At 40.6% G+C, this 27,670-nt stretch overlaps 1 protein-coding gene across 1 annotated transcript in view; it reads left to right on the top strand.

The window, feature by feature from the left end:
- LOC143363226 (mitochondrial inner membrane protease ATP23 homolog) overlaps nt 1–23,868 on the top strand; it is a 124,248-nt gene extending 100,380 nt beyond the window's left edge. The window contains exons 4-5 of the mRNA XM_076803836.1: nt 6,014–6,238; nt 23,609–23,868. Of these exons, the coding sequence (XP_076659951.1) occupies nt 6,014–6,238; nt 23,609–23,806 (423 nt within the window). The 3' untranslated portion in view covers nt 23,807–23,868. The remainder of the gene's footprint in view (nt 1–6,013; nt 6,239–23,608) is intronic.
- The last annotated feature ends 3,802 nt before the right edge of the window (nt 23,869–27,670 follow it).

The following is a 27,670-nucleotide window of genomic DNA, read 5'->3' as shown; positions in this document are numbered from 1 at the left end:
GACAACCGTCATGTTGGTACCACATATCGTAGCGATTTTGTAAAGGGACATCTTCTAACAAAATTGGCAGATCTTCTTGCAAAAATTGAGCGTATTTCTGTCCCGTCATCATCCCGTTAACGAAATATGGTCCAATTACTTTGTTGTTCAAAATACCACACCACACGTTTACGCTCCATTGTCTTTGATGATCAATTTCTCGCAGCCAGTGCGGATTATCCACAGACCAATAATCGGCGTTCCGTAGATTAATTGAGCCATGATTAGTAAATTTGCTTCGTCCGTAAACAAGACATTGTAACGCGACGCGGAACAATAAAGCGTCAAGACCCCTCGTCACCCCCCGATGTAACAGAAGAATTGCGCCGAGGCAGCGTGGCCGGCGGTTCAAGGGGAACCGCGGGGTCTGGAACCTTCTAGACCCCTAGTAACGCGTTATTGATAAAGATAGCAACGAGTCCATATAAATATCGGAAGATTACCGCGGAGCAAGCACTCTTGCTGCACCTGTAGGAGAGGACGAGGTAAAACCACGGCCGCCTACAGGATGGGAGAGTACGAAGCAATGCTATCGGACGCCCAGCAGCCCAGGAGAGGACAGGGGTTGTACCTGGACGCCTCTCTGGATACACGGGAGAGGACGGCCATGAAGGCCGGCCGCCCGCCGAGAGGAAAGAACAGGGTAGCTTCCTGGCCGCCTGAGGGTAGGGACGCCTGGTTCCTCTGTACGTTTCGGAGAGGACGGCCATGAAGGCCGGCCGCCGATCGGACATGAGAAAACAGGCGAAACCGCGTCGTTGTCGTATTCCCAGAGGGAGAGGACGGTTGAAATAAACCGGACGCCCGATGGTGGTATCGCGTATTATATAAAAACTTTTCCTAAATTAATCGTTGCTAGCTTTGTCTCTCACTCTCTTGAAAGAATCTATTTTATAACAAAACCTATCACCTCATCCTTTGTACTAACATTTTGGAAAATATATCCTATGTCTCCAGATATTCCGACTCCTGCCATTCCGCAACCACCGCAATCCTTTACGTTACGACATTAGAAAAAAATGAATGATTTTGAAGCAATCCCCATTGACAAAAGTTAATTTTATTTTGAAAATCATTCCCGTGCAATTCTTGATGGAGCGATATGTGGAACGGATGAAATTTATGTCGGGCCAGAATTCGTATTACGCTACTTTGACTTATGCCTGCTTCCCGGGCAATTTTTCTCGTACTCACGTGCGGATTGACAGCTATAGCTGCTAAAATATTAATTTCATTGTCTTCATTAGTCGTGGGATTCTTCCGTTTGTACTGTCTTGCATGTACACTTCCAGTACTTTGAAACAACCTGTACGTATTAGTGAAAGTATGTCTAGAAGGAGTGTTTCGCTCGGGGTACCTTTCTTCATAAAGTAGTCGGGCCTGCACTGTATTTTTTCTACATTCACAGTAAATCGTGATCATATCACACTTTTCAGTCATCGAATATAACATAGCGGAATCGCGTTTGGAAACATACTGATAGTAAATTAGAATGCTGAATAACATTGAAGGACCATAGTATGTTTACTATTTCCTACAAGTCTCAACCGTGATAAACGTATTCTGCTTCCATATTTTAGTTTTATACGTTTTTCCTGTCCTTGACCTTGAATGACCTTGGACTAATTATAGTCACTGAATTCCTAATGAAAGGGACTATCATTGTAGGTGTTTAAAAAAGGGTGGTTCCATTTAAAGAAGTCAAGGTGACCTTGATATCTCCAAAAAAATGATATAAAAACAAAATTTTTTTTGCATCGTGTCAGCCCCATTGTACCATTCAACTTTGTCCTTACCATATTTTACGTATCTTTAGAAACAACAAAGATATTTGAGGTGCTAACGTTTGGTGACTCACCCTGTATATAAAAGTTTATAGCATTTTCCAAAGTTTTATATATGTATACAATATATAAAACCGAGAAGTTAGCCGCGTCGTCTTAGTGACTACGATACAACGAAGACCATTGGGCGCGATGCACAGTGCCGACAAATCGCCTGTTTTCGGCACTTCTCGTAGTTCGGTTATTAATGCATATATAGAGGAAATTTTTTACAGACAATTATATTTACCCATATAGTTTATAATTTTAACAAAAAAAAATTTTTAGAAAAAAAAATTTATTATTAAAAATTAACAAATTTATTTTTAAAAAGTAACAAGTTCAGAAAAAAATTAATAATAAATGAACCATATGTAAAATTAACAATAATAAACTTAAACAAATTATAATACTAGTGAATAAAATGAATAAACTCAACAAAATGCTATCCGAGCAGGCTGCTGCTGCTTCGCTATCCGCGTCATTCTCAGTACTTTGATTGCGACTCAAAATCATTGACTCTCGTGGTCTTGCACATTTCGATCTATCCTTACATTCTTATTACTTTTTCAATAGTTATAAAACATATATTAAAAACGAATTAAAAATACATAAAAATGTTTGATATATAATTATTGCAAAATTGGTTTATGCATTGTTAAAGGATGCAGTAGGAATCGTGGAGGGAGTTAAGAATCTTCGATGCGAGCACTGTGGTGTTCTAAATCTATCTAGCGTCTATTTTATTCAAACTTGCGTGAGTCACTTAACAACTAATCCCGACACCAACTTAAGACTATTAGTACAATAACGTAAGAAAACTATAACTAAGCTAAGCGCGGAAACCCGAAGAAGTGCAATGAGTTTCCTTTTGTTAAGAGAAAACGGCAAGGCTCAAGCAAAGCGATGCGTGTTAGAAAAGAGCAGTTCAAAGACTAATTATAACCGAATTATCGGGAGTCGGTTGCGCTGAAGGTGGTGGGGAGAGGTGACGAGAGGCTCGGTGGTCTAGCGCCTTGTTATGTTTGGGCAATCCCGTCACCTCTCTTGCCCCTGGCCCAGACTTGGGTCTCGTGCCGCCGCGGAGCTCGCGTGATCCGAAACATGCATAAAAATGGTTATTATATGATTATTATTAACAATTTCCATCCTAATACGCATGTTTTGCAAAAGAAATGTATTTCATATCGTGATATACACGAATATTGAACTTTCCCAGTAAATTCCCTCCTGTAACTGTGGCGAACAAATGGAAAAATTTTTTACAACCAAAATTGTTTACAAATGTATACTTATTGTTAATTATTTACAGAAAATGAAATTTAACAATATAACTAATACATTTGAAGCAGTTTGCTCTTCCCGCTAAATGTATATATGCGTGCGACCGTTGTGCGATGCGTGCGCAACCACGTTCCTTCTTCTAGCGAGTTCTCTTCCAAGCGTGCGCTCTCTCGCGTCTCGTGCGTTCAAGCGATCACCTCGTGATGTATCTGATCTCAGTATTTATTCATAATTATAAGTTATAAGTTATTTACAAGTTAATGTGTGATGCTGCAATAAATGGATGTGCACTCCATACAACGGACTACTCCCGCTTATTACCCTACAACATTTAACAAGAAAATAACAAATTTTCCACGATAGATCCTAAAGGAAAGGTATGGACACTTCTTAAAAAGTTTATAAAATTGAGAGTCGCAAAAAGTGGCAGACGAAACTATGAAATTCTTAAACTACAATAAGTAATGTATCCGAATATGCATAAATGTCAGGACATGTTTTGCCGTTTTTGTTTTATGTTAATTTGAAGTTTTATATGCAATTAACAAATAAAACCACCGTTGAAAATTTGTACAAAAAATAAATCTACTTTATTAAATGTATAAAGAATGCATATTCCTTGGTAAGAACTTTCCATTACACAGAATTATTATTGCACACTCATTTACAGTTAATATAACATTTTTCGATTTTTGGCACTTTAGAGAGTGCCTCCATGGCCAAATTTTTTTACAAAAATCTAAATTTGATTACTAATGCATATGAAATGGTAATTAGTCACAAAAAATTAAATTTAACAATAAAATTAATAAGTTGAAAAAAAATTATTTTTATGCATAAAAAATATTGTTAAATGATTTTTAAATGAATAATAATATGCATTTCCTGCTAATAAAGAGTTCTGCAAAAGGAAATTTTCGTGCATCGTCAAATAAAAATGTAGTGAGATGTACCGACTTGTCCGCACTGTGCGATGTCTCGATATCGTAACATATCGATACTCGTAACACTATATTTGACAAAATGACGAAGTTTCTGTCAAAATCAAAGAACTTTCGATAGAAATGAGATAGAGCTATGATTTTTTTTTAGAAGTTAAAATATTGCAAAATATGGGAAAAATAGAGGGAGACTATGGTACAAACATGTTTTAACTTTGAAAATAAACTTGGAATATTTAAACTGTAGCGGCCATCGGCACGTACAATTGTCAACATTTGGCGTGCAAATGGTCGAGCGAGTTTATGGAACCCATTGCCCCACAGCTGTTTTTGAGAAAACCGTTACTCGTTTTAGCAGCTTTTATCATGGCACGTTTTGGCCATTAGATTTTTGCCTTCGGCCTCAACAGCTCGTGCGGGTACCATAAACCTCGGGTTTTCCGATGGGACCCGGAAGCTAAGCAGGTAGGCGCCAGCCGGCCACGTCATGCACCGTGGGCCCGTAGGAAATCCCGCTGCATCACCAAATTTACGACACCGCCCCCGCGTTTAGGGAAAGCGCGTCAAGGGCGCAGGAGTCCCCGAAGAAGTGCCTGATTGGCCAAAAAGGCTAATTCAGCCCCGGCCAATCAGGACGATTCGGGGAATAGGTATAAAGCCTCCGTAAGGCCGGGGACAGGAGACAGCGAGACCGTTAGACAGTCATTCGAGTAGAAGCTTCCGCGACGCGTTGTACCTAGGTCTCAAGAAATAAAGTACGCTATACCTAAAACTTGTACCAATCATTCATTCCGAACACGCGAACCCATAGACACTTCAAAACAAAATTATGATTTATCCAATACCATGCACGGTTAGATTTTTCTTGACATTCTGTACATCTTTTCTCGTAGATTTTGTCACGCTGACTTCAAATCCGATCACAAAATTTGTCTGTCACCTCAGGATTTTGGAAAAAATCGATTTATGCGAAAAGAAACTAAAGAAATCACAATTTTTCCGTTGAAATGATTTGATAACCTTCTGGTTATTTCGGTTCAGAGGCCAAAATGTGAATTTCGCGAGGCGTTCGAAACAAGCGTGGCGTCACGAGATGCTAAGGAGAGGCCACGACCTTCGGCCTGCTATATTTTATTAAAATGAAATCGGTACTGTGAAGTGAAATTGATATTATAAATATACAATGATAAAACATAATGAAATTAAAAAAAAATACGTTAGTAGACAGGATTTGAATACTGGTCGTCCGGTTGAAAACTTGGTACGCTGGAGTCGCGCCAAACCGAATCTCGTTGTACCGTAGAAAAAATACGGCATTGCATAGCAAATAATGAAACTTTAATCGTTAATATCGCGAAAATTAATGAGTATCTGCCCCCATAATAGTGTATATTTGTGAACAGGACAACGAGATCTATAAGTATGCAAAGTTTCAACAGAATCGGTGACCCGAAGGTCGTGGCCTCTAGCGAAACGTGTAAGGGTCAGAACTTTTTCAAATTGTCGTTTCAATATTGCACTGAGCAGTTTATAAATGGTCAATTGTCTTTCCTAAAGGTTCAATCTAGGTCTGTCCAGAGGCCAACATGCGAATTTCTGCCTCATCGTCGAGTAATTAGCAATATTCGGCAACCTACCGCCAGTCGCGAGGCGTTCGAAGCAAGCGTGACGTCACGAGATGCGTAGCGAAACGTGCAAGGGTCAAAATCTTGACAAATTTACGCTTCAATATTGCAATGAGCAGTTTAAAAGTGATCACTTGTGATTCCTAAAAGTCCAATCTACGTCTGTCCAGAGCCCAAATTGCGAATTTATACCTCATTGTCGAGTAATTTACAATATTAAAATTTTTCTCACATGTTATTTTTCTTTTTTTCGCACATGTTAAGTGAGATATATGGTGTAATCATTTTTTTTTTCTTTTAGATTGTGGTTTGTCAAAATACTGCTACGTCTAAAGGAGTAGTCCAAGGTGTTTTAAGTCACGAAATGATTCATATGTTCGATTACTGCCGTAATAATATGGATCTGAAAAACATAGACCATGTAGCTTGCACAGAAATCAGGGCAGCCAACCTATGTCATTGCAGTTTTCTTGGTGCGTGGGTCCAAGGACTAGCTTCTCCCTTTAACATTAAGGAAGCTCACCAGGTAGGTAGCGGTTGCAGAATAAATAGTTGTAGAATGTGTTTGTAAAGAGCTACATATTGTTCCTCTACGAGAAGGTGGCACGTGGCATGCGAAACGACAAATGGGCAACGGGATCTCCATTTCTTCTTTAACGCTAGCATAGTGGGAATTATACGTACGTTCTGGAGTCTGGCAGGACATCGGGTCATCGTCATCGCATCGCACTGTTCTAGTCACATTCGATAGGCCCATTTGTTTTTTTTTTTTTTTTTTTGTAAAGCTATATCAGGTAGTGGATTATAGATACCTATTGCGTACCATCTTCTCGTGGACGAACGATAACTTACGTAGGTAAAAATGTCTCTATGTACAGGGTGAAGGAAAGATATATATCACGATGACCGTAGCGGGATTCAACACCTTTGAATTGGTGGAGATGTGTTACAAAAGTTGCTGCAAAATTAACCTTGAGCAGGATTTTCAAGGTCAAATTTTTTGTTGTTGGAAATTGTCGTACTCGTCATGAGGAACAAAAGTCTTAAAGAAATCATGGGTCGTACATAACCCTTTCCCGTCGAAAAATGTTCAATGCATTCCCTCTCCACGAAAGGGCCTAGCCGATTAAGATGGTCAAAACCAGAGGTTAGAGGTTTTTCAATGATTAATGAACCATTCGAAAGCTGACCAAGAAAAACCCCTCTGAGCTAAATTTCAACCCCCTATCTTGCTCGTGAGGGTAGTTACAGGGTAAATTAGATTTCGCGCTTATCAGCGCATTTTCCGCACTCTGATGCTTCCTAAAATTCTGAAAAAATGTGGCATATTTTGAATCCTAAGACAGATTTTTGAAAATTTTTTCAGATTTTTTTGTTGCAAACTATGGTCGTAAAAAATGAAAAACCACCAAAAAATCGGAAAAATGTACATTTCTCAAAAATATGAAAACATGCTATTCTACTGTTTAGTGCCCTGATAAAGTACCATAACAGGCAGTGTCGTCAAATTTTTTTTAGATTTTTTGTTGTGGGACATCATTGTTAAAAATAACAAAAACCGAATTTTTTCGACGTTTCTGCTATTAGGAGGAAAGTTACACTTGTTGGTTTTACCGCAGGTATATATTAAGTTATTTTTAACATTATTAAATTGAAACAATCAACACGATACAAAAACTAACAAACCCGCAACTATCATAGAGCAAAATAACAGCCAGTACTCCCACTAACAAACCTTCACACGCCACACCTAACCTACCTAATAACACCATCACACCTGAACCCCACCATATCATACGAACCTCGCATATTCACTCATCCCAATCCCCACACCACAAGTAAACAAAACCCACACACACCCAAAGAACCAACGAGCCCACATCCTACCTCCAACTCTCACCAACCCACAAACTTCACAGCTCCAAATAACAGATATATTACTAGACATAAAAAACCAATTAAACTCTATAACCCAATCAGTCCAAAACAACACAACCAACATTTACACTCTATTTCAATTAATATCGACTCTCTCACCACCAACAATCAATGCCTAACAAAACCCAAATACAACAATCCCCCACACTAAACATAATATCACTAAACATAAATTCCCTAATCTCTCAACAAAAGAGAGCAAGCCTTCTACAGCTGCTCAACGATCACGACCCAGACATAGTACTACTAGGCGAAACAAAACTTAACCACAGACACACAATCTCCTACACCAACTACACTATCCACAGATCAGATAGAATAAACACAACACAAGGAGGCGGCACCGCAATACGAATTAAACCCAAAATCAAACACGAAAAAATACAGATCCCGACATTAACTAACTGCACAGCAGTAGAAACAATAATCATAAAATTGCACTCCCCTCACAAGAAAAATTATTCATAATAGCAGCTTATGCTCCAGGCAACAACCAGAAAGAGTTCATACCTGATCTCGAGAAAATAATAACTAACCTAAATCTAGCAAACCAGAACACCTATTACATACTGGCCGGAGACTTGAACGCACGTCACGCAGACTGGAAAAACGCAAAAAACCAATCTAGGGGCGTCCATCTCAGGAACTGGCTACATTCAAACGCCATAAAGTACAACATGCATCTACGCAGCACTGACCTTCCTTTTACCCTAAAGGCAACTCCTATATCGATCTCTGCCTACACGACGCCAGAATACAATACCACGACCTAATCAACAACAACCTTAGAACAATCCCTTGTTACGTGCTATGGCTTCCTTTTGGGAGAGCCTGTAACAAGGACCGAGAATAGGCGAGCGGCAACCTCTTCTCGTAGGCGGATCGCTCGTGAAAAACGTGGCAACAAAGGGAGATTGGCAAAGGTTTCTGGATATTTGATAAAACAGTTTATTAACAAGAGAGAAAAAAACAACGTTCTGACGAATTAACGGAAAACTATAATATAAAATATAATATAAAATAATAGGTAGGAAAGTATATAAAAATATAAAATATAAAATATAAAATATAAAATATAAAATAAAATATAAAATATGAAATATAAAATATAAAATGTAGGTGTCAGGCTCTAATGTTTTCTAAAATGCGGGAGCACTCTGCGAAGGCAGCGAAATCAGAACGAGTCTCCTGGTGGGTGGCTTGGGGGGGGGGGGGCTTGGCGTAGATGTGTTGTCGGCAGCCTCCTGGCTTCTGGTAGCGTAGAAATATAATGCCTCCCTTCTCGTCTGTTCTTCTTAGTGGAACCGATTGCAGGGCACAGTGGGGCAGCGTCTCAGACTTCAACGTGCTAGTGACACGCACCGGATCCGTCTGAGTCAACTGGGGAGTAACCACTTTAAGCGAACTTGTGGGTTCTCCAAAAATTCGGTCTTCGCGGGGGGTATTTATGTGGGAGGTCAAATATCTTTAGCAGCGAGAAAGTTCGGGCCTGAAGGGTATATCTGTAGGGGTTGGTTTTTAGCGGCGAGAAAGCGACTGGGGTCCGTGGTCATCTGGTGGCGGGTGGCGGGTGGCGGGACTAACAGTGTTGTAGAGCTGGGGTGACGGCACAAGGGTCGGAGAAGTGTGCGTGGAGGGGGTTGACCGCGTGAGGCGTGAGGCACGCGAGCGTTAAAGTATGGTTTCCAGGCGTTTCCTGGAAATCGTCGCGTTTCCCGCGCGGGAACGTGACACCCTTTCGATAGCGACCACACTGCCCTCAAATTCTCCATTTCCATAGAAAATATAACACACCTAGAAACAAATTCAATAAATAACAGATCTAATTTCTCGGCCGCAAATTGGCAAAAATTTTAAAAATTCGCATCAATACTAATAAACGATCTAAAAATAGACTACAACAGAAATCTAAAAAACGACGAAGTCGACGTAGGACTTGACAAACTGGAAGACGCATTTTACAAGTCCATAGCAAAGTCAATCCCATCACACAAAACTCCCAACTCCTCAGAAACCTACATTAACAAAAAAATCAGAAAACTCCAAAGCAGTAAAAAATACATTATCTCACAAATTCACAAGATAGAAAACTCCCACAACCTCCTCTCCAGCAACTCTCTACCAATACTATCGAAACTCCTAAAAGACGTAAAAACAGAAATAGACAAAGAATTCCAAAAATCCTCCATCTACTGGGAAAATAAAATAAAACAAATATCATCAAAAGGCCCCCACAACCCGTTCACACAAATAAACAACATATTCAGAAAAAACCCCATCAACAATTGAAACCCTTACAATTCACAAAAACAGCAAACAAATAATCAACAAAGCCGAAATAGATTTAGCAAATTACAAAGCAGACAAAGACAACAACCTATACATAACAAATACAAAAGACAAACTAAACATAATAGGAGCACACTTAGAAATTACCCACAGTCAAAACTACGAAATGGGAACCCCCCACCTAGAATGCATAATACAGTCACACACCACTACACTAAAAAACAAATTCACCTAAGAGACCACCAACCACGTAACGCTCACCAATTTCACAACTGACTCACCCGCATACAACCCAACAAAAAGCAACATTAAAAACTATTTCACATCACAAGCCGACCTCATACGCTTACTGAAAAATCTAAACAATAAGAAATCCTCCAGTTTCGACAACATCCCAAATACAGTACTAAAAAAACTCCCAGGTAATACATATTCCTCTACACCAGTGATAAGCAACGTGCGGCCCGCATTTGGCCCAGTAGCATACTGACTGCGTCCCGCCGGAACCCGGCACGGCGCGTTGCTGCGCAGTGGCCCGCAGGCCTTCATCCACGATTTGCGATACATTGTTGTTGCTTCTCGGCTACGTTTTCTAGTATTCGACAATCTTCGCTGAACTGCGCCAGAAAACACATTCTTCGCATAACGGTCGAGTATTTTCATATTTTGCCATGAGCTCGAATTCTGGTAAACGTAAAATTGAAAATGAACATCGGCAGTTTATCGATAGTTGGACGTACGATTACTTTTTTACTTATATCAATGAAAGTGCTGTTTGTTTGATATGCAGTGAAAAAATATCTGTGTTGAAAAAATATAATATTAAGAGACACTATGATAGTAAACATTCTTTAAAATTTAATAATCTGCAAGAACAGTTACGCAAAGACATGGTGGATGAATTACAAGCAAGTTTAAATTTAAAGCTGCGAAATTCACTTGAGAGTACCGCATCCACCGCAGATAGGGTAGTTCGTGCGAGTTATCTTGTTAGTCAAATATTGGCAAAAAAGATGAAACCGGAGAATTTTGAGAACATGGTTTATGACGGAGAAATTGTGAAAGAATGTTTATTGACGATAGCAGATGTTGCCTTCCCCAATCAAAAGGATATAATTTCCAAAATTAGCTTGTCGCGATTTACAGTCGCAAGGAGAATTGACGAACTATCAGAGAATATTGAGGAAAGTTCGCGGACACACATTTCCAAGTTAGAATGGATTTCTCTAGCTGTGGATGAAAGTTGTGACATAAATGATACCACATAACTTGCTGTATTTTTAAGAGGAACTGATTCCAATTTCAATGTAACGGAAGAATTTGCATCTTTAGTTCCTATTGTAGGAACTACTACCGGAGACGATATATACAGAGAAATAAAAACTGTTCTGAATGTATTAAATATCCCAATGGAAAAGATTGTTGGAATAAGTACAGATGGAGCTCGAGCCATGTCCAGTATGAATGTTCATTTGTCGGGATTATTATCGAAAGATATTAAAAATTTAACAGGCCGTGAAATATTTATTTCGCATTGTATTTTACATCAAGAAAATTTGGGTGCTAAAATTCTAAAAATGTCTAATGTAGCTCCACCTACTATTAAAATTGTAGATTTTATTAGATTTCGAGGACTAAACCATCGTGAGTTTAAAGAATTTTTAAAAGATATGGAAAGCGAATATGGCGATATTCTGTTTAACACTGAAGTTCGGTGGTTAAGTCGTGGTACAATGCTTAAGCGTGTATATGATTTAAAAAACGAAATTAAACTGTTCTTAGAGATGAAAGACAACCCGTTTCCACAATTCGATGACAAAGACTGGTTGTATGATTTTGCATTTTGTGTTGATATTACGCAACACTTGAATGAATTAAACATAAAACTTCAAGGGAAAAACAAACTTGTCACTGAAATGTTTGATAAAATAAAAGCCTTTGAACAAAAATTAAAAATTTGGAATCAACAATTAGAGTCAAATAATACGGTCAATTTTGCAATTCTGAAAAAAGAAAATTCATCAGAAACGAAGAAATATGCGATATGCCAGTTTACAAACTTTCGCGAAAATCAAACAGTTTGATATTTTTTCATCGCCCTTTAATATAGATGTCGAAAGGATACCTGAAGAATTTCAAATGGAAATAATTGATTTACAAAACGACACAGAAATAAGAAATAAATTTCAAAATGTGTTAGGATTATGTGGACGTGGATCTAATGGTAGACTTTAACACACTTTATTTGATATACGAAAATTACATGCTTTCGCGCGTAGAGAAAAATGTGGAGTGTTCCAGAAAAGAAGGAACGCAGACAAAACGGAATCACCGCAAGAAAACAAAAGACGATCAGTCCGATAGACGCATTCTCATGCAGATGTCGCGAATAACTGTCGAGTATTAATTCTCAACACTCCCCTTTAATACTGACGTATAAGCGAACTTAATTTCTATTTAATACATCTTGAACAATTCCTAATTTATCCACGCAAAAATTGTGTTTTTGTCGCGGTAGCGCCTCGGTGAGTACATCAGCCGCCATCTCATTAGTTGACAAATATTCCAATCTGATATCCTCCTCCTTCAGAGCGCTTCTAATAAAATGATACCGCATGTCAATATGCTTTGTGCGGTGGTGAAAAACAGGGTTCTGTGTAAGCAGTCCTGCCCCTCGATTATCGTTGAAAAGAACTGTTTTCGCTATATCATGAAAACCTAATTCATGGAGAAAAGTTCTTAAATGGATGGCTTCCTTGACTGCTTCTGCTATTGCCATGTATTCCGCTTCCGTTGAAGATAGGGCAACGGTGCGTTGTTTTCGTGATTCCCTACTCACGGTGCCGCCACCCAGCAAAAATGAAAAACCAGTATATGATCTTCGGTCTATGCTACAGCTTCCCCAGTCAGCATCTACGTAGCACAACACATTTTCATCCGTCTTTCTGTAAACAATACAATAATTAGAAGTCCCGCTGAGATATCTAAGCACGCGCTTAGCAGCTCTCCAATGTGTGCTGTTATGGCAATCGTTAAATTGGCTCAGCACACTCATTGAATGAGCAATATCGGGTCTGGTGGAGGTGGCCAAATACATAAGAGCCCCGACTAACTCTCTGTAGGGCTTCCTTTCTCCATCGTTTTCATTCTGCTCATTTTTTACGAGACGACTTCCTACATCCAGTGGCGTAGAGACAGGATTACAATCATTCATTCCAAATTTGTGTAATATATCTTGAATGTACCCCTTCTGTGAAATTGACACTTTATCCTCTGTTTGGTCTATTTCAATTCCCAAACAGTATTTTGCGGGTCCAAGATCCTTTATCTTGAAATTCTTCTGAAGACCCTGAATTATATCTTGTATCCAATCCTTATTATCTGATGCAATTATAATGTCATCTACATATACTAGTAATAACATAATGGCATTTCTGCGTCGAGCAAAATATATACATGGATCGGCATTTGTTGCCTTTAAACCCAAATCAAGAAGTTTTTTATTTAGTGTTGCATTCCATTGGCGTCCTGCTTGGCGTAAACCATACAGAGCTTTACGGAGACGACATACCTCGCCCCCATGATGCATTTCCTTGAGCATTCTTTGGGCTTGTTTGACCGCCATGCTCTTCTTATCCTCACGGCTGATGATCAATTTTAGCATTTCCTCTAAGAAATCAGGTTTTTCCATGAATACCTCTTCTTCCAAATGTCCATTCAAGTATGCGGTTTCAACATCCACTTGATGTAGTTTCAGGTTATATCTAGCTGCCAAACTTAAAATCATGCGTAATGAACTCATTCGCGCTACTGGTGAAAATGTCTCCTTGAAATCAATTCCAGGGCGTTGTGAGAAACCCCTAGCAACCACTCGTGCTTTTCGTCGCACAATCGATCCATCAGGAGCACGCTTATTTGTTAAGACTGTACGACAGGTTACAACATTTTTACTCACGGGTCTACGAACGATGTCCCATGTGCCATTGTCCACAAGGCTTTTAACTTCTGAGTAAATCGCCTCCTTCCACTCATGGGCATTTTGACTCGCCATTGCCTCGTGTATGGTGACCTCGGAAAAGCAAGCGGTCTCGTCACCAGAAACCGCATCAATAAATGCATCATCGTCGCTCTCCGTTGTTGTACCACCATCTTCATAATGCTCGTCATTCACAGTTTCCTCTAAGCATCCTTCAGTAGCATTGTCTTCAGTCTGTTGGCTAACTTGATTTTGGACTGGAGTGTATTGATACATTTTCTTTGGTCTCCCTCTATTTCCTGTATATACCTTACGCGGCCTACCACATGTCCGTTTTATTTTATTAGGCGAGTGAGGATCTGGCAGTATATCTTGGTTTTGCTCAGCTTCGTAATTTTGACTAATTTCCATTTCAGCAGGTAAGATTATACCTTGATTTTGTTCAGCTTCTGAAAAAATAACATCAGTACCACAATTTTGATTAGTTACCATTTCGACACTTGACTCTGGCTCGTGTCGATCATCAATATCAGCAGATAATATTATATCTTGAAACTCTCCCTCATTGCTATATTTATCAAGGAATCGGACATCCCTAGCAATGGTAACTCTTCTGTCTTGTGGTATCCAGACTCTATAGCCTTTCGTTTCGTCGGAATAGCCCACCAGCATGCCTTCCTTTCCTCTTGGTGCGAATTTATCCTTATTTGGCGACTTATCCAGAATATACGCCTTAATGCCGAAAGAATGTAGATATTTTAACTTGGCATTCCTACCAGTCCATAACTCGTATGGTATTTTTCCATTTAAAGACTTCGTAGGGCATCGGTTCCTGATGTGATTTGCCATTGCAACGGCTTCTGCCCAAAAAGATGATGGCGCTCTTGATTCCATGATCATGCACCTAGCCATTTCAACCAGTGTCCGATTTTTCCTCTCCGCGATGCCATTCTGCTGCGGAGTGTAGGGTACTGTCAGTCTCCTTTTAATGCCCTCCATACGCAGGAAAGTATCAAACTCATGATTGCAAAATTCTGTTCCATTGTCTGACTGGAGGTTTTTGATATGCTTCCCAGTCTGCTTTTCGGCCATATTTTTATATTCTTTAAACGCTTTTAGGGCATCCTTCTTACTTGTCAGGAACCTTACTTCACACCACCTAGTAAACTCATCGGTAAAGGTAATGAAGTATTTTGCCTTACCTTGAGATTCGGTACTCATAGGTCCACAGACATCCATATGTACAATCTCCAAAACCTGAACAGCTGATTCTTTCCGCTTACAAAATGGTACAGCGGTTAGCTTCCCTCTGAGACAAATTTCACATTTACTTGGCATCGGCTTTGCTTCAAACTCGGTTATAGCGCCTCTTCTGCTTAACTCGATGACATCTCTGTAATTTAGGTGACCTAATCTTCTGTGCCACAACTCTAGGGCTGAACACTGTTCACGAACCACACTATTCGCGTGTTCTGTTCCTTGTCGAATATAAAAGAGATCACCCTGACGATCTGCAACAAGTCTTGTTTTCCCTTCCTGGTCTTTGATCAGAGCAATATTTTTCTTAAACACAACCTCATGACCCCTGTCAGTTATTTTTGCCACTGACATTAAGTTTGTATGCAATTCGGGTACATGCAGTACATCCTTTAGCTTCGTTTGACGTCTATCGTTCGACACTGATGCTATAAATTCAACTACGCCAGCTTGGGAAACACTTACAGAGGTATCGTTTGCTAAATTTACATTTTTAGGTTCTGTACGGTTCATGTGTGTGAATTTTGTCCTGTCCTTACATAAGTGTGTGGTGCACCCACTGTCAAGACACCATTTACTGCTTGACACTTTATTGCTTGCTTGTAGCGCAAGGAAATTTTCAGAAAATACACTTGCAAAGTAAGTGTTAGCCTGACTATCTGAGTGTTTCTTATCGTTACCTCTATGCCAACATCGAGAACTTTTGTGCCCCAATTTATTACAAATATGACATCGCACTTGGAACTTGTCATTTGAAAACTGTTTCCCTTCGCTCTTCGATTCAGTCCACTTCTTGACGAAAGGTTTCTTCTTTTGCTTTGCCATGAAGGCCCCTGTGGTACTCTCTCCGTCACCTCTTTGTGATCTGGCCTCGTATTCCTCTAATATTTTTATTTTCAATTGATCTGGATCAGGCAGCTCATCTCTACTCTCTATAGCACATCGGAAGTTATCAAACGTACTAGGCAAACTATATAATAATAAGGTAGCAAGCATATCTCTGTGTATAGTTACAGACATGGATTTGAGTTTATCTACCGCATCAAAAAATTTCATGATATGGTCTCGTACATTACCACTTTCACTTAACTTCTGCAATGTGAGTTGCTTCAGCAGTGTGGTCTTCCGGGCCGGTCTCTGTGATGCATAAACGGCCTCTAACTTTTCCCATAAATCATGCGACGTCTCACATTCTCGTGCGTTGTGCAGTTCCAATGGGCTTATCGATAAAATCAAATCAGATTTTGCTTTTTGATCTGCCTGTGTCCACGCTTCTTGATCCGCTGCGGTTTCCGGTTTAGGCAAAGTTCCACTTACATACTTCCACCCATCGTTTTTTATCAGGAGTGCCTCAATCTGCATACGCCACGTGTCATAATTATCTTTCGATAATAATTCAATTCTGGTCGAGTTGACTAGTCCCGCCATTTTTTTGTCCTTATACACGCCACGTGGTGATCTAACCTCAAAATCACTTTCACAGCTCCTGAAAACGGATTTCGATTAACCGATTTTAATTATTTACGTAATTTTTTTTTTTTTTTTATCTACCCGACACGTTATCTGGGCCCATAACCTGTTAGGATTATATGGACGTGGATCTAATGGTAGACTTTAACACACTTTATTTGATATACGAAAATTACATGCTTTCACGCGTAGAGAAGAATGTGGAGTGTTCCAGAAAAGAAGGAACGCAGACAAAACGGAATCACCGCAAGAAAACAAAAGACGATCAGTCCGATAGACGCATTCTCATGCAGATGTCGCGAATAACTGTCGAGTATTAATTCTCAACAAAATGTCACTCTTAGCGATTTTTATAAGCTTCACTTTCCAGCTACTAAATTTCCATTACTAGCTACCCATGCCAGGCAAATGATGAGCTTACTTGGCAGTACTTATATGTGTGAGCAGCTATTCTGGAAAATGAAAATTATAAAAAGTGATCGTCGTAATCGATTGGATGACGAATGACTGAAAAATTGTATTAGAGTAGCAGTTTCAAGTATCACACCACATATTGACAAGCTTGTTAATGAGAAAAAAAGTCAAGTATCCCATTGAGTTTCAAAATTTATTTAGTAAATATAATAATTTGTACCTATGTATTATTGTAATAATAAAAAATAATAGATTAAATAAAACAAATGCTTTATTGTAAATCTATGTAATATCAATGTAACTAAAATGATTAGTATGTTTAAGTGTGTCGTTGCGTCATCAAAGCGAGACGTCGCGACGTGAAAATTGTAATGTTCACGATGTAACGCGTACCCACACAATCAATTAAGAGTACGCGAGCTGGTATCATCAAATGTCATTGAGTGCAGTACATTTCGCATAACAATACTTTTCAGCCATACCAGGGTCTTAAAATAATAAATTCATTAAAGAGACATTAACCTGTTAACCGGGCGGGACGTATAAATACGTCAGACGTAAACAATATCGGGTACGGGTAGGACATATGAATACGTCCTTGAAATATATGTTGCGCCCTGGAATCGGTAGGACGTATATTTTCGAACAACAAAGGTATTAGTCATCCATACATGTCTCGACATGAATTTAAGACACGGAGGGAATCAGTATCATTTCGCTATTGAGAGTGGTGGACGTGGCGGGCGTTCCCCGGTTAACAGGTTAAGAGACCGTAACGTAAACACAGACCGAAATTGGAACTGGCGACGCAACAAAGTATTTAATGTGTTCGTTGCGGCCCGCGCGTAGTATTGGATTTTCACTTTTGGCCCACCGCAGTCCGCGAGTTGCTCGTCACTGCTCTACACCATACTATTCAACAATGCACTCAACCACGGTTACTTCCCAATGAAGTGGAAAACTGCAAAAGCCCTAGCCCTTAAAAAGAAAAAGAAAAACGGTAACAACACAGCCGACTACATACCAATCAGCCTACTCCCAAACATCAGCAAAATATTCGAAAAAATCCTCCATATACACATCCTAGCACACTCCAACAACCAAAAAATTCTATCTCCTTACCAATTCGGATTCCGCAACCAAACATCTACACTACACGCTATAAACAAATTCACTTTAGACACATACCAAGCCCTCAATAACCACAATTGCGTAGGAGCATGCCTAATAGACTTAGAAAAAGCCTTCGACACAGTATGGATAGATGGCCTTTTATACAAATTACACTAATACTACTTCCCCGCTCACCTGATAAAAATCATATGGAGTGTGCTATACGACAGAAAATTCATAACTCACGAAGGTGAAGCCAGAGCAACAAAAACATTCACAGTCACAAACGGCCTACAACAAGGCACAGTAACATCGCCACTACTATTCAACATATACACAACCTCGCTCCTAAAACTATAATAGCCTTCGCAGATGACCTAATCATATACAGCACAGACAGAAACTCCTCAACTATACAAAATAGGCTTCAATCCCTATTCGAAAAAATCAACACATATTTCATAAACTAGAAATTAGAAATAAACACCGACAAATGCGAAATTATTCTATTCCGTCCAAAGTTAAAAAAAAACAAGTTCCGACACAAACAGAATCTGGAAAAAATTTCAACTAAAAGAAAACAGCAACTCCCTCACCCTCATACCTCACAAAACCACCGTCAAGTACCTAGGAATAATACTAAACACCAACCTCACAGTCTACAATCACATAGACACACAATTAAGCAAAGCAAAAAACCTATTCCGAAGCCCCTCCAGACTTTTCTTTTCCAAATACCTAAATAATAGTATCAAACTACTCTGCTACCTTCTACTAATCAGACCAATAATAATATACGCCTGCTCAATATGGTACAACATTCCCAACTACAAAATGGAAAACATAAGAATCTTTGAAAGACATTGCCTTAGAGCATGTCTAAATATGCACAAAACTTCCGAATCAAACTTTTAAAAAAGCTACAAAAACAGCACCCTCCTGAATAAAGCCAACATCACACGAATCGACAACCACATACTAAAATTGTGTAGAAACTTTTTCGCCAGATCATTCGAAACACAACACACACAAAACCTGATTGAAAACTCACAACCACAGTAACTAAACTAACACGCTAACACGTAACTAAACACGCTAAACACAGGATACACTCCCCCCGAACTATTCCCCTTCTTAGACAAAAACGGATTCATATCAGACACCAACAACATCCCACTAATCTATCACATCAAAAGGACAAGCAACACAAAAGCCATTACATACACACCATTACGTACCCCAAACCCACAAAACGCAATCAAATACTGTCAACAACTTCAAGACAAAGACAAACGCATTACCCCATTTACAGTTGGAAAGTACTAGTGGTTCATCCCGAATTCTGACCCCCGCCTCACACCATACGAACCGGGAGTCATATCAATAGCAGACGAAAAATAAAAAAATCAAGTCATTTTATAAAGCGCCTCAACCGAGTGCTCAAAAACAACCGCAAAAGTACACCATGTAAATACTGTACAGAGTGTCAAAAAATTATATGTCACGGCCACCATAGCGTGATTCCACACCTACGATTTGGTGGAAATTGACATAAAAAACACCCCGCAAAATTGACCTTGACCTTGAAAATCAAGGTCAAAAACAACAATTTTTTGTTTAATCGTGTTATACTGGTCATAAGAATCAACTTTGTGAAAGAAACCATGGGTCGCATCTCAACCGTTCTCTTAAAAAATGATGTTGCATTTCTTATAATTTTTGCAGCTTCTTTCTTTCATTCTGTAGTTAGGGAAATAGGAGTATCATGATTATAATTTCATACCCAACGAGATAGCTTACTGATGGTACCCGCTGTATGATAGTACGCTATTTACTTATATATTGGCGCTGGATGTGAAAAATTTACAAATAAAGAAGCTGCAAAAATTATAAGAAATGCAACATCATTTTTTAAGAGAACGGTTGAGATGCGACCCATGGTTTCTTTCACAAAGTTGATTCTTATAACCAGTAGAACACGATTAAAAAGAAATTTTGTTTTTTTTTACCTTGATTTTCAAGGTCAAGGTCAATTTTGCGGAGAGTGTGTTATGTCAATTTCCACCAAATCGTAGGTGTAGAATCACGCTATGGTGGCCGTGACATATAATTTTTTGACACCCTGTACATATCATAACATAACCCTCTGTACATATGTACCTTCCCCCCCCCCAATCCTGTAAATAATAGTAACCCACTAGCTCTTAAGCTCTTAAGTTCCTATTTAATTATAAGATCCGCGCATAATTAGGTTAAGTAGCATAACTTAGCAAGTAAGTAAACCAACCCACAGAACGCGCCATTTTACACCGACCATTAATACCATTTTGGGCGCTTAAATAAACAAACCCAAGAACCAAAAAAATACATACCAAAGAACAAAAAAGGCTAGTGTACCTCGCAATAATGTTAAATGCAATAAAATCAAGTCTGTTTAAAGCACATTAGCTGTAAGACTCTAGATACTACATAACAAAAGCGTTTATATTTTTACACATTTTTGTATAACCTTAAAAATTGTAATCGTTGGTCATGAAATTAAAAAATGTTTAAAAAAAGGCGTAGGATTCCGGAGCGGATACGTTGGGGTTCGATTCCCGTTGGAGGGAAAGTTTTTTTTTCCATGCATCATCTTTATTTTTTCAATTTCTTATATGGTTTATTCATGCGATTTTAATAATATTTTTTTAATGTTTCAAAAATATTGAAGTAACAAAAACTCCAAAAGAAGGTATTTTCCGAAGAATATTATATCATCGACTCCTTTCACATACTTGTTGTACTCTATAACAGACTTTGGTTTTAGTTTTTCTTACCATTTCTGCGGAATGAATTGTCGAAATTGTTTTAACTAATAGGTCTTTCTTCGCTTGACAAAGTCTAGAAGGACTTGACCTTTCCTCCGGAATTTTGTTTCGTGTTCTTTCAGTTTCATGTTTTTTAAATCAGAAGTAATTCAGCTATATCTACTCTGTTGTAACAATTGTCCATATAAATATGATGATAGTATCCCAGAAATGGAGAGAAAAGTGACAAAATTGTTTTTTGTAATTTGTTGCTCGCTTCTGCATATACTTCAAAATTACATATATAGCCTGACGTTGCTTCACGTAGCATCCGCACAAGGATTCCATATTTTGTGAGTTTTGCAGGATTGTACATGCGGAAAGATAATCTGCCTCGCCGAGGTATTATGCTTTCACCCAGTGATAATTCCTGCTTTGGAGTATGTACAGCTTGGAATTTGTTCTAAATATAATTTAAAACATTTTGAATTTTGAATAATTTTTCCGACTGATCGTGCAGTAAATCATTATTACAAAAATGCCACATTTGCCATATTTGTATAAATCGATTCCGACTCATCGTTTTTTAAAAAATCGAGGTTTCTATATGTTCGCTTGCGGATTTTGGAAATGAAACGCGGACGCGTCACTCCCGATACCGCCGAGGAATACTGTCCGCCAAATTTATTTTGGACAGCTGTTTCAATATTTGATCGAGTAATTTTATTGGAAGCGCGTTTCGTCCCAGACCTGGTAGAGGACTCGTCGGTAAGGCTGATCTAGCAGGCCCTGCCTTAGACGCGTCGGTTCGTCTCGTGCTTGGTCATTGTTTTCGATCGCGAGAGCGTTCCGCGTCGGATCTTGGTTATTGGAGATCCATCTTTTTGAATAGATTTGAAACTGCAGGTTTCACGTTGAAACTGAATGTTTCACGTTTCAAACTGAGTGTTTCACGTCGAACTTGTTGAACTATATCGAATCTTGGATGCACGCGCGACGCACGATGTTATCGCAACGCGCTCACGAGCATCGTTTTTGACAAAAACCGCTCGTCCTCGCGAGAATCGTTTCGGACAAAAGCTGATCGTCCTCACGAGAATCGTTTCGGACAAAAGCTGATCGCTCGCCAGGCTCGCATAGCCCGACGACGGAACCCCGTCTTCGCAAAACTGAATGTTTCACGTTTGAAGACTTGGAATTGAATGTTCGAAAAAGACTTGGAACTGAATGTTTCATGTTTAAATCAAACTAGTGAGAGCGTTTGATTTTTAGTTCTTCCGTCTCGTGAGACTCCTCTATGTATTGAGAGGGCAGTCCTCATGGAAGAGGAAGTGCACTGATTGGTTCTGCTGAATGTTGCGTTACCCAATCCGTGCATCATTGACTGATTGTCACCCTGTTTAGGTGAGCTGAATGGGCCTTGCCCTGGAGAGCGTAAGCTGATGCCGGTCTCTCAACAGTGCCCTTTTGTTTTGGGTGGTCCTTCGTAGGACTTAATTTATGACGTCCCGCAACCATAGGCAGTGACCACAAACGAAAGGCAGGCTGTGATGCGAGCCTGGATGGTCGTCACTGTTGCGCCGTGCCTAATCGTTGAAGGTGATCACTTAGTGACGAGCGTATCATAAACAATTGTCCGAAGGCAAACACCACTTGAATTGTTCCTTGCGACGGAACACTATATATGAAAGGGTAGACCAATAGTCATATACAGGGTGTTGGGGAAATCGTGGTGCAAGCGGCACGGGGATAATTCCTCACATAAAATCTAGTGAAAAATAAGGAATATAGTTTTTTCATACGGGGCTTCATTTTGGAGAAAATCGAGTTTGAAAATTCATTAGGTTCGCGTCTACTTAGACAGAGTTTGTTTTGTTCGTTCGGTCTAGCCCGCAATTTCCATTGTTGCTTGCATCTGTAAACGGTATCGTTTAGGAAATGGTATGACTTGAATTAATAACAAGGTGTCTTTACATTGTTTGTAAACACAAGTGGCAATGGGAATTGCGGGCTAGATCGGGCGAATAAAGTAGACTCTGTCTAAGTGCACGCGTACCTAACGAATTTTCAAACTCGATTTTCTCAAAAATAAAGCCCCGTATGAAAAAACTGTATTCCTTATTTTCGACTAAATTTTATGTGAGGAATCATCGCCTTGGCGGTTGTACCACGATTTCCCAAACACCCTGTATTTGTCGGGCTAGCGAATAATTGCCTCTTGCTTCGTCGATAGCATGAAGCATATTTCGCATGTCACGGTACCGAACCATATTAATACCAACAAGACATTAAGAGAATGATCACTACTGCGGTGTTTATGTGCGATAGTAATCCGTTTGTGCCCCTACTACCGTTACGTTTGCTTGAGAAACGTGCGAATATTATATAACAGTAAAATTATTCTAGGAAATTAATGGAACTTTAACATCGTTTTTTAAGAGAACGGTTGACTAGAGACCCATGGTTCCTTTGAAGGCTTTGTCCTCCGTGATGAGTACTATACGATGCAATAAAAAAATTTTCCGTACTTTAATAAAAATTGTTCACACCGGTGCCGCGAATTTGCTTATGCGGTTCTTTTTATGTGTACATCGTTCTTTGCATTGTCGCCTACAAATGTAATATTGAATATATTTTAATATTTGTTATCTAGAATTGTGTCAAGGACAAGGCTATTAAGTCGGTACTAGCAGTTCGAAAGGTTTCGGAATATGATGCTCGAGAAGCAGTGAACCGAGTTTTCGAAAAATGCTATAATGACTTGGAACCTATTGGAAGACGACTCCGTAGGAATTCCCTGGATATGGAAAAAGCGTATTTGGAAGGTCCATTGTATGGATATACAGACTAATCTATTGCATTTATTATAATGTAGTGGTGCAAGTAACTGTATTTCAATTTTCTACCAAATAATTCTAAACCTATGTGAAATATTTAATATTATTGTATAACGTAATAAAGTATATGACATGAAATAATGATCTGATTAGATGATTTAACTGGGCTTAAGTGTGTTACGTCCCAGATGGGGCTGTTTATAGTTTTCCGGGGATAAGGCGCAGTTTTGAACCTACCTGCGTTCACCGGCGTTGGTTCGGGAGATTGAGGGCTGGTTAAATAAATTGTACCTTAAATTTTATAAAAAAACGGCAAAGGTTTGGTTTATTTAGAGTCTAGTTCTGAATCAGATTATACACGGATGAATTCTCATAGCGCATAAGCTAGAGCACTTATAACAACTCGCTTAATAGTACGTTTAAATTACCGAATCGTTGGTAGACGCTCGCAAGTCGTGGTTGTGGGGTTTTTGGGCGCTCGCTGGTTGTGGAGTTGAAAGGGGCGCTCGTTGGTTGTGGCCGCTGGACGCTGGGGCACACGCGGACACGTCACGCAACGGGGTTTCGAAATTCGGCGACACTGTCTTACTGTCGGCGCGACGCGTGTGTGGTACAAGGGCCTGTCGACGGAACTGAGCAGTAGCACTGATTTTGAACCGAGTGAATCCGAATTGAAGAGCTGGTTTCCTTTTTACAGTGTGGGCGGTAATTTGATATTTTCCTCTTTTGCGTCTAATTTGTAATCTGGTCTTCATCTGCGTGTCTTGCAGGAAGATAAGTCGGCGTATTTTTAACCGCGTCGGGTTGTCACGTATATTTCGATCTTATTTTGTTTTCCCGTGTGATAATACTAATGGTCCTTATTTAGGCGTTTATCGGCGAACCGCCGGACCTACACTATTTTCCTTTGTATCTCGAAAACGAAAAATGTTTTCCACACTTTAAAGGCGGACTCTGAAAGGTGGAAGCCTGGGCTATCGTTTAATGTAATTCGATTTCTGGCCAGACCCTAATTCTTTATGTTACATCGACAAATGTTCCCAAAAATTTGGGCGCAATGGGTATCTCTGTGACATTAAACATTTTTTACACATGTTCATAATCTTATAAAAAAATGCTGTCATATTTGGGAGAGTCTACAGAACTTCCCGGATTACGGGCTCGTATGCTCCTTTTTTATTGTTTTAAGTGAACGCGTCGCGACCTTCCAGCGAGTTTTTCAAAGAGTCTAGCAGGCTAAGAATGGTCCAGCGTCCCCGGCCACAATTTTTATTGGTATTGTGTGGAAAACAATACATAGTACTTAGGAAAGTACTATGTATATAGATTTTATTTCTAAGAACTGCTGCACACCTACGTAGCATCGATTTAATAAGTCGGACACATCGACTAACAGGTATTGATTTCCATGCTTCTTTTATTATGGTGTACAATTCTTCAATGTTTCTCGGATTTTTGTTTTTCACATGTTAGTATACATCAATCCATAACATTTCTATAAGATTTAAGTCCTGTGATTGCATCGGCCATTTCATTACATTAATATTCTGACCACTTAAAAACGTCCCGCGCAGTGTGTTTCGGATCATTGTCCTCTTGATAGATCCAATTTTCTGGCATACGTTCTTCGGCAAATGAAAGTAATACATTTTTGACAATATCCAAATATATAACTCTGCCCATGATACCTGTTCTTCGATGAATCGGACCCGCACCGTTCATAGTCATCGAACCCCAAACCTGTACGGATCCTCCACCGCCTTTCACAGTCGGTTTTATGCAATTTCTTTTAAATTCTTCTCCTACCTGGTGTCTAACATATACTTTTCCGTCAGACCCAAAGCGATTAAACTTAAATTCGTCGGTAAAAATGACTGTTGACCATTATTGTGGTGTCCCGTTAATGTGAATACAATCCTGGCTCGGCGATTCTTGTCGGATAAGAAAAGATTTTTCCTAGCAATGCGTCCATTCAGGTGAAACTCATTTTACCTTCGTTGCACAGTCCTTACACTAATGTTTATTTCCGAATTTCCTAATATTCCCTTGTGTATGTTGTCACGTTGCCCTGATTTTCCGTCCCGTCCGACGGGAGAAAACCCGGGCAACGGCGGGTTTTTACAGGCCGGGAGGCGGGGCCACGCTCGGCTTCGCGATACGTGGTCCACCCGTGACAAACGGTATCTCGTAGGCTCTTTCCCGACGGAAGATGCTACAAGGTTCGGGACACGAAACGAGCGCCAGACACTCGCAAGTGTCACACGAACAATTTCGTAAATCACGCGAGAGACGAACCGCGATTTTGAACCTACGAGAGCCGCGCGAGGCCCCGGGATAGCGACAGCCCGGGCCAGGATTCTACGCGGAGGGAATACGGGACGTTTCCTGCGGCGGAAAGGTTTCTCATGAAGAAGTGTACACGAGTGTGGGCTTCGCATGAACATTTATTTAATCCGGCTGTTACAGGAGGCTGCCGGGAACGCTCGACAGCGATAGAAACGAAGCCCGTGCGGTTTTGCAACAACGGACGACAGTTGGACGGTCGTTCGCGCTTATTATACCCGGATCTACTTTAGTACGCGTCGAACTTGATCGCGGGTGCGATCTACGGCACCTTCTATCGACAATCAGCCGGTCGAGAAGCGACCGGGTTCAGATGGAATACGCGATTACAAATTCCACTCGACTATGGCCGTCGGAAGCAGTCGGAAACGGCGATACGGCATCCGTCGCGTCGTCCCACCGTAGGACGTCTCGAGGTTGGCCCAATTTACCCAAAAATCGGCGACGATACGGGTCCCCCGTGGATCCGCGACTCCGCGTTACAAACCCGGCGACGTACAACCGTAACGAGACGGTCACGCGGCCTCCCACTGTCCGGCCGGACCCGCGTTCTATCAACCCGCACGTCTACCGACCGACGGCCTCGAACCCTACGCGATCCTATCACGATCACGATTTATGGCGTTACGAGGGAACGTCTTATCGCGACGCGAAATACTACCGATACGCGAAAAACGCCCGCCGAGCCAACGCGAAAATAATACGAGTAGGAAAGCCTGATCGGCACTTACCACGCGGCACAACTGCTACTGCAACTGCTCTATTCTTAATCCTGCAGCTACCCTCAGAGGTTGGAGAAGGCAACGACGCAAAATACTTTTGGTAATATAGGCAACGATTCAAGGACTACTTTCCACTACGGCCGTTGACACAGTGCCCTAGTTCGCGAAGGCTCGCTAACGCGGAAGCGAGGCGTCCCCCACGTTCCTAATTTCCCCGACTCCCGCGCGACACTCGGAACTATCACTACCGCTCGCGCGGCAGGGCCGTACCCGGCGGTCCGTGGCCCCCGGCATCCGACCTAGTAACTAATTCTTGGTCGGTGCTCCTGGATGATTGGCGGCATCCCTCGGCGGAACATGTCGGGCTGCTCCCGCGTCGGACCCTCGCTGCTTTTCGGGGCGAGGCGGCGTCGAGGCTGAGGTGTTCGTTCTCTCCGGTCCGTATGGCCTCGGCGGCGCCTCCAGGTTGGTTAACCCGAGCTGGACTCCTCCGTCGAACGCCTGCTGCGGGATGTCCCTGGCAGCGGTCCCCCGAGCGCTTCTTCGCGAAGTTTCCCGCGCTCCTGGGAGACCGGAAAGGGTCCCGGGTCCCCCGGGACCCGGCTACGGTCCTGTAACTTCGCGTCGCGCCAAGTGGCGCGGTGTTCAAAAACGCGTTACTCTCCCATTTTGGGCTTTCGGACTGTCCCAGGGAGAGCGATCGCAACAGCCATAATCGTGGCGGCGCTGTCAACGGGCGGCCCGGTCTCTTATTCTCTACTCCGAGGGACGTAGGCAACTGTGCCACGTCACAACTCCGAATTGACCAATCTT

The sequence above is a fragment of the Halictus rubicundus genome, unplaced genomic scaffold (assembly GCF_050948215.1).
Source record: "Halictus rubicundus isolate RS-2024b unplaced genomic scaffold, iyHalRubi1_principal scaffold0028, whole genome shotgun sequence".
Taxonomy (NCBI): domain Eukaryota; kingdom Metazoa; phylum Arthropoda; class Insecta; order Hymenoptera; family Halictidae; genus Halictus; species Halictus rubicundus.
This window is presented reverse-complemented; position numbering and strand designations above follow the sequence as displayed.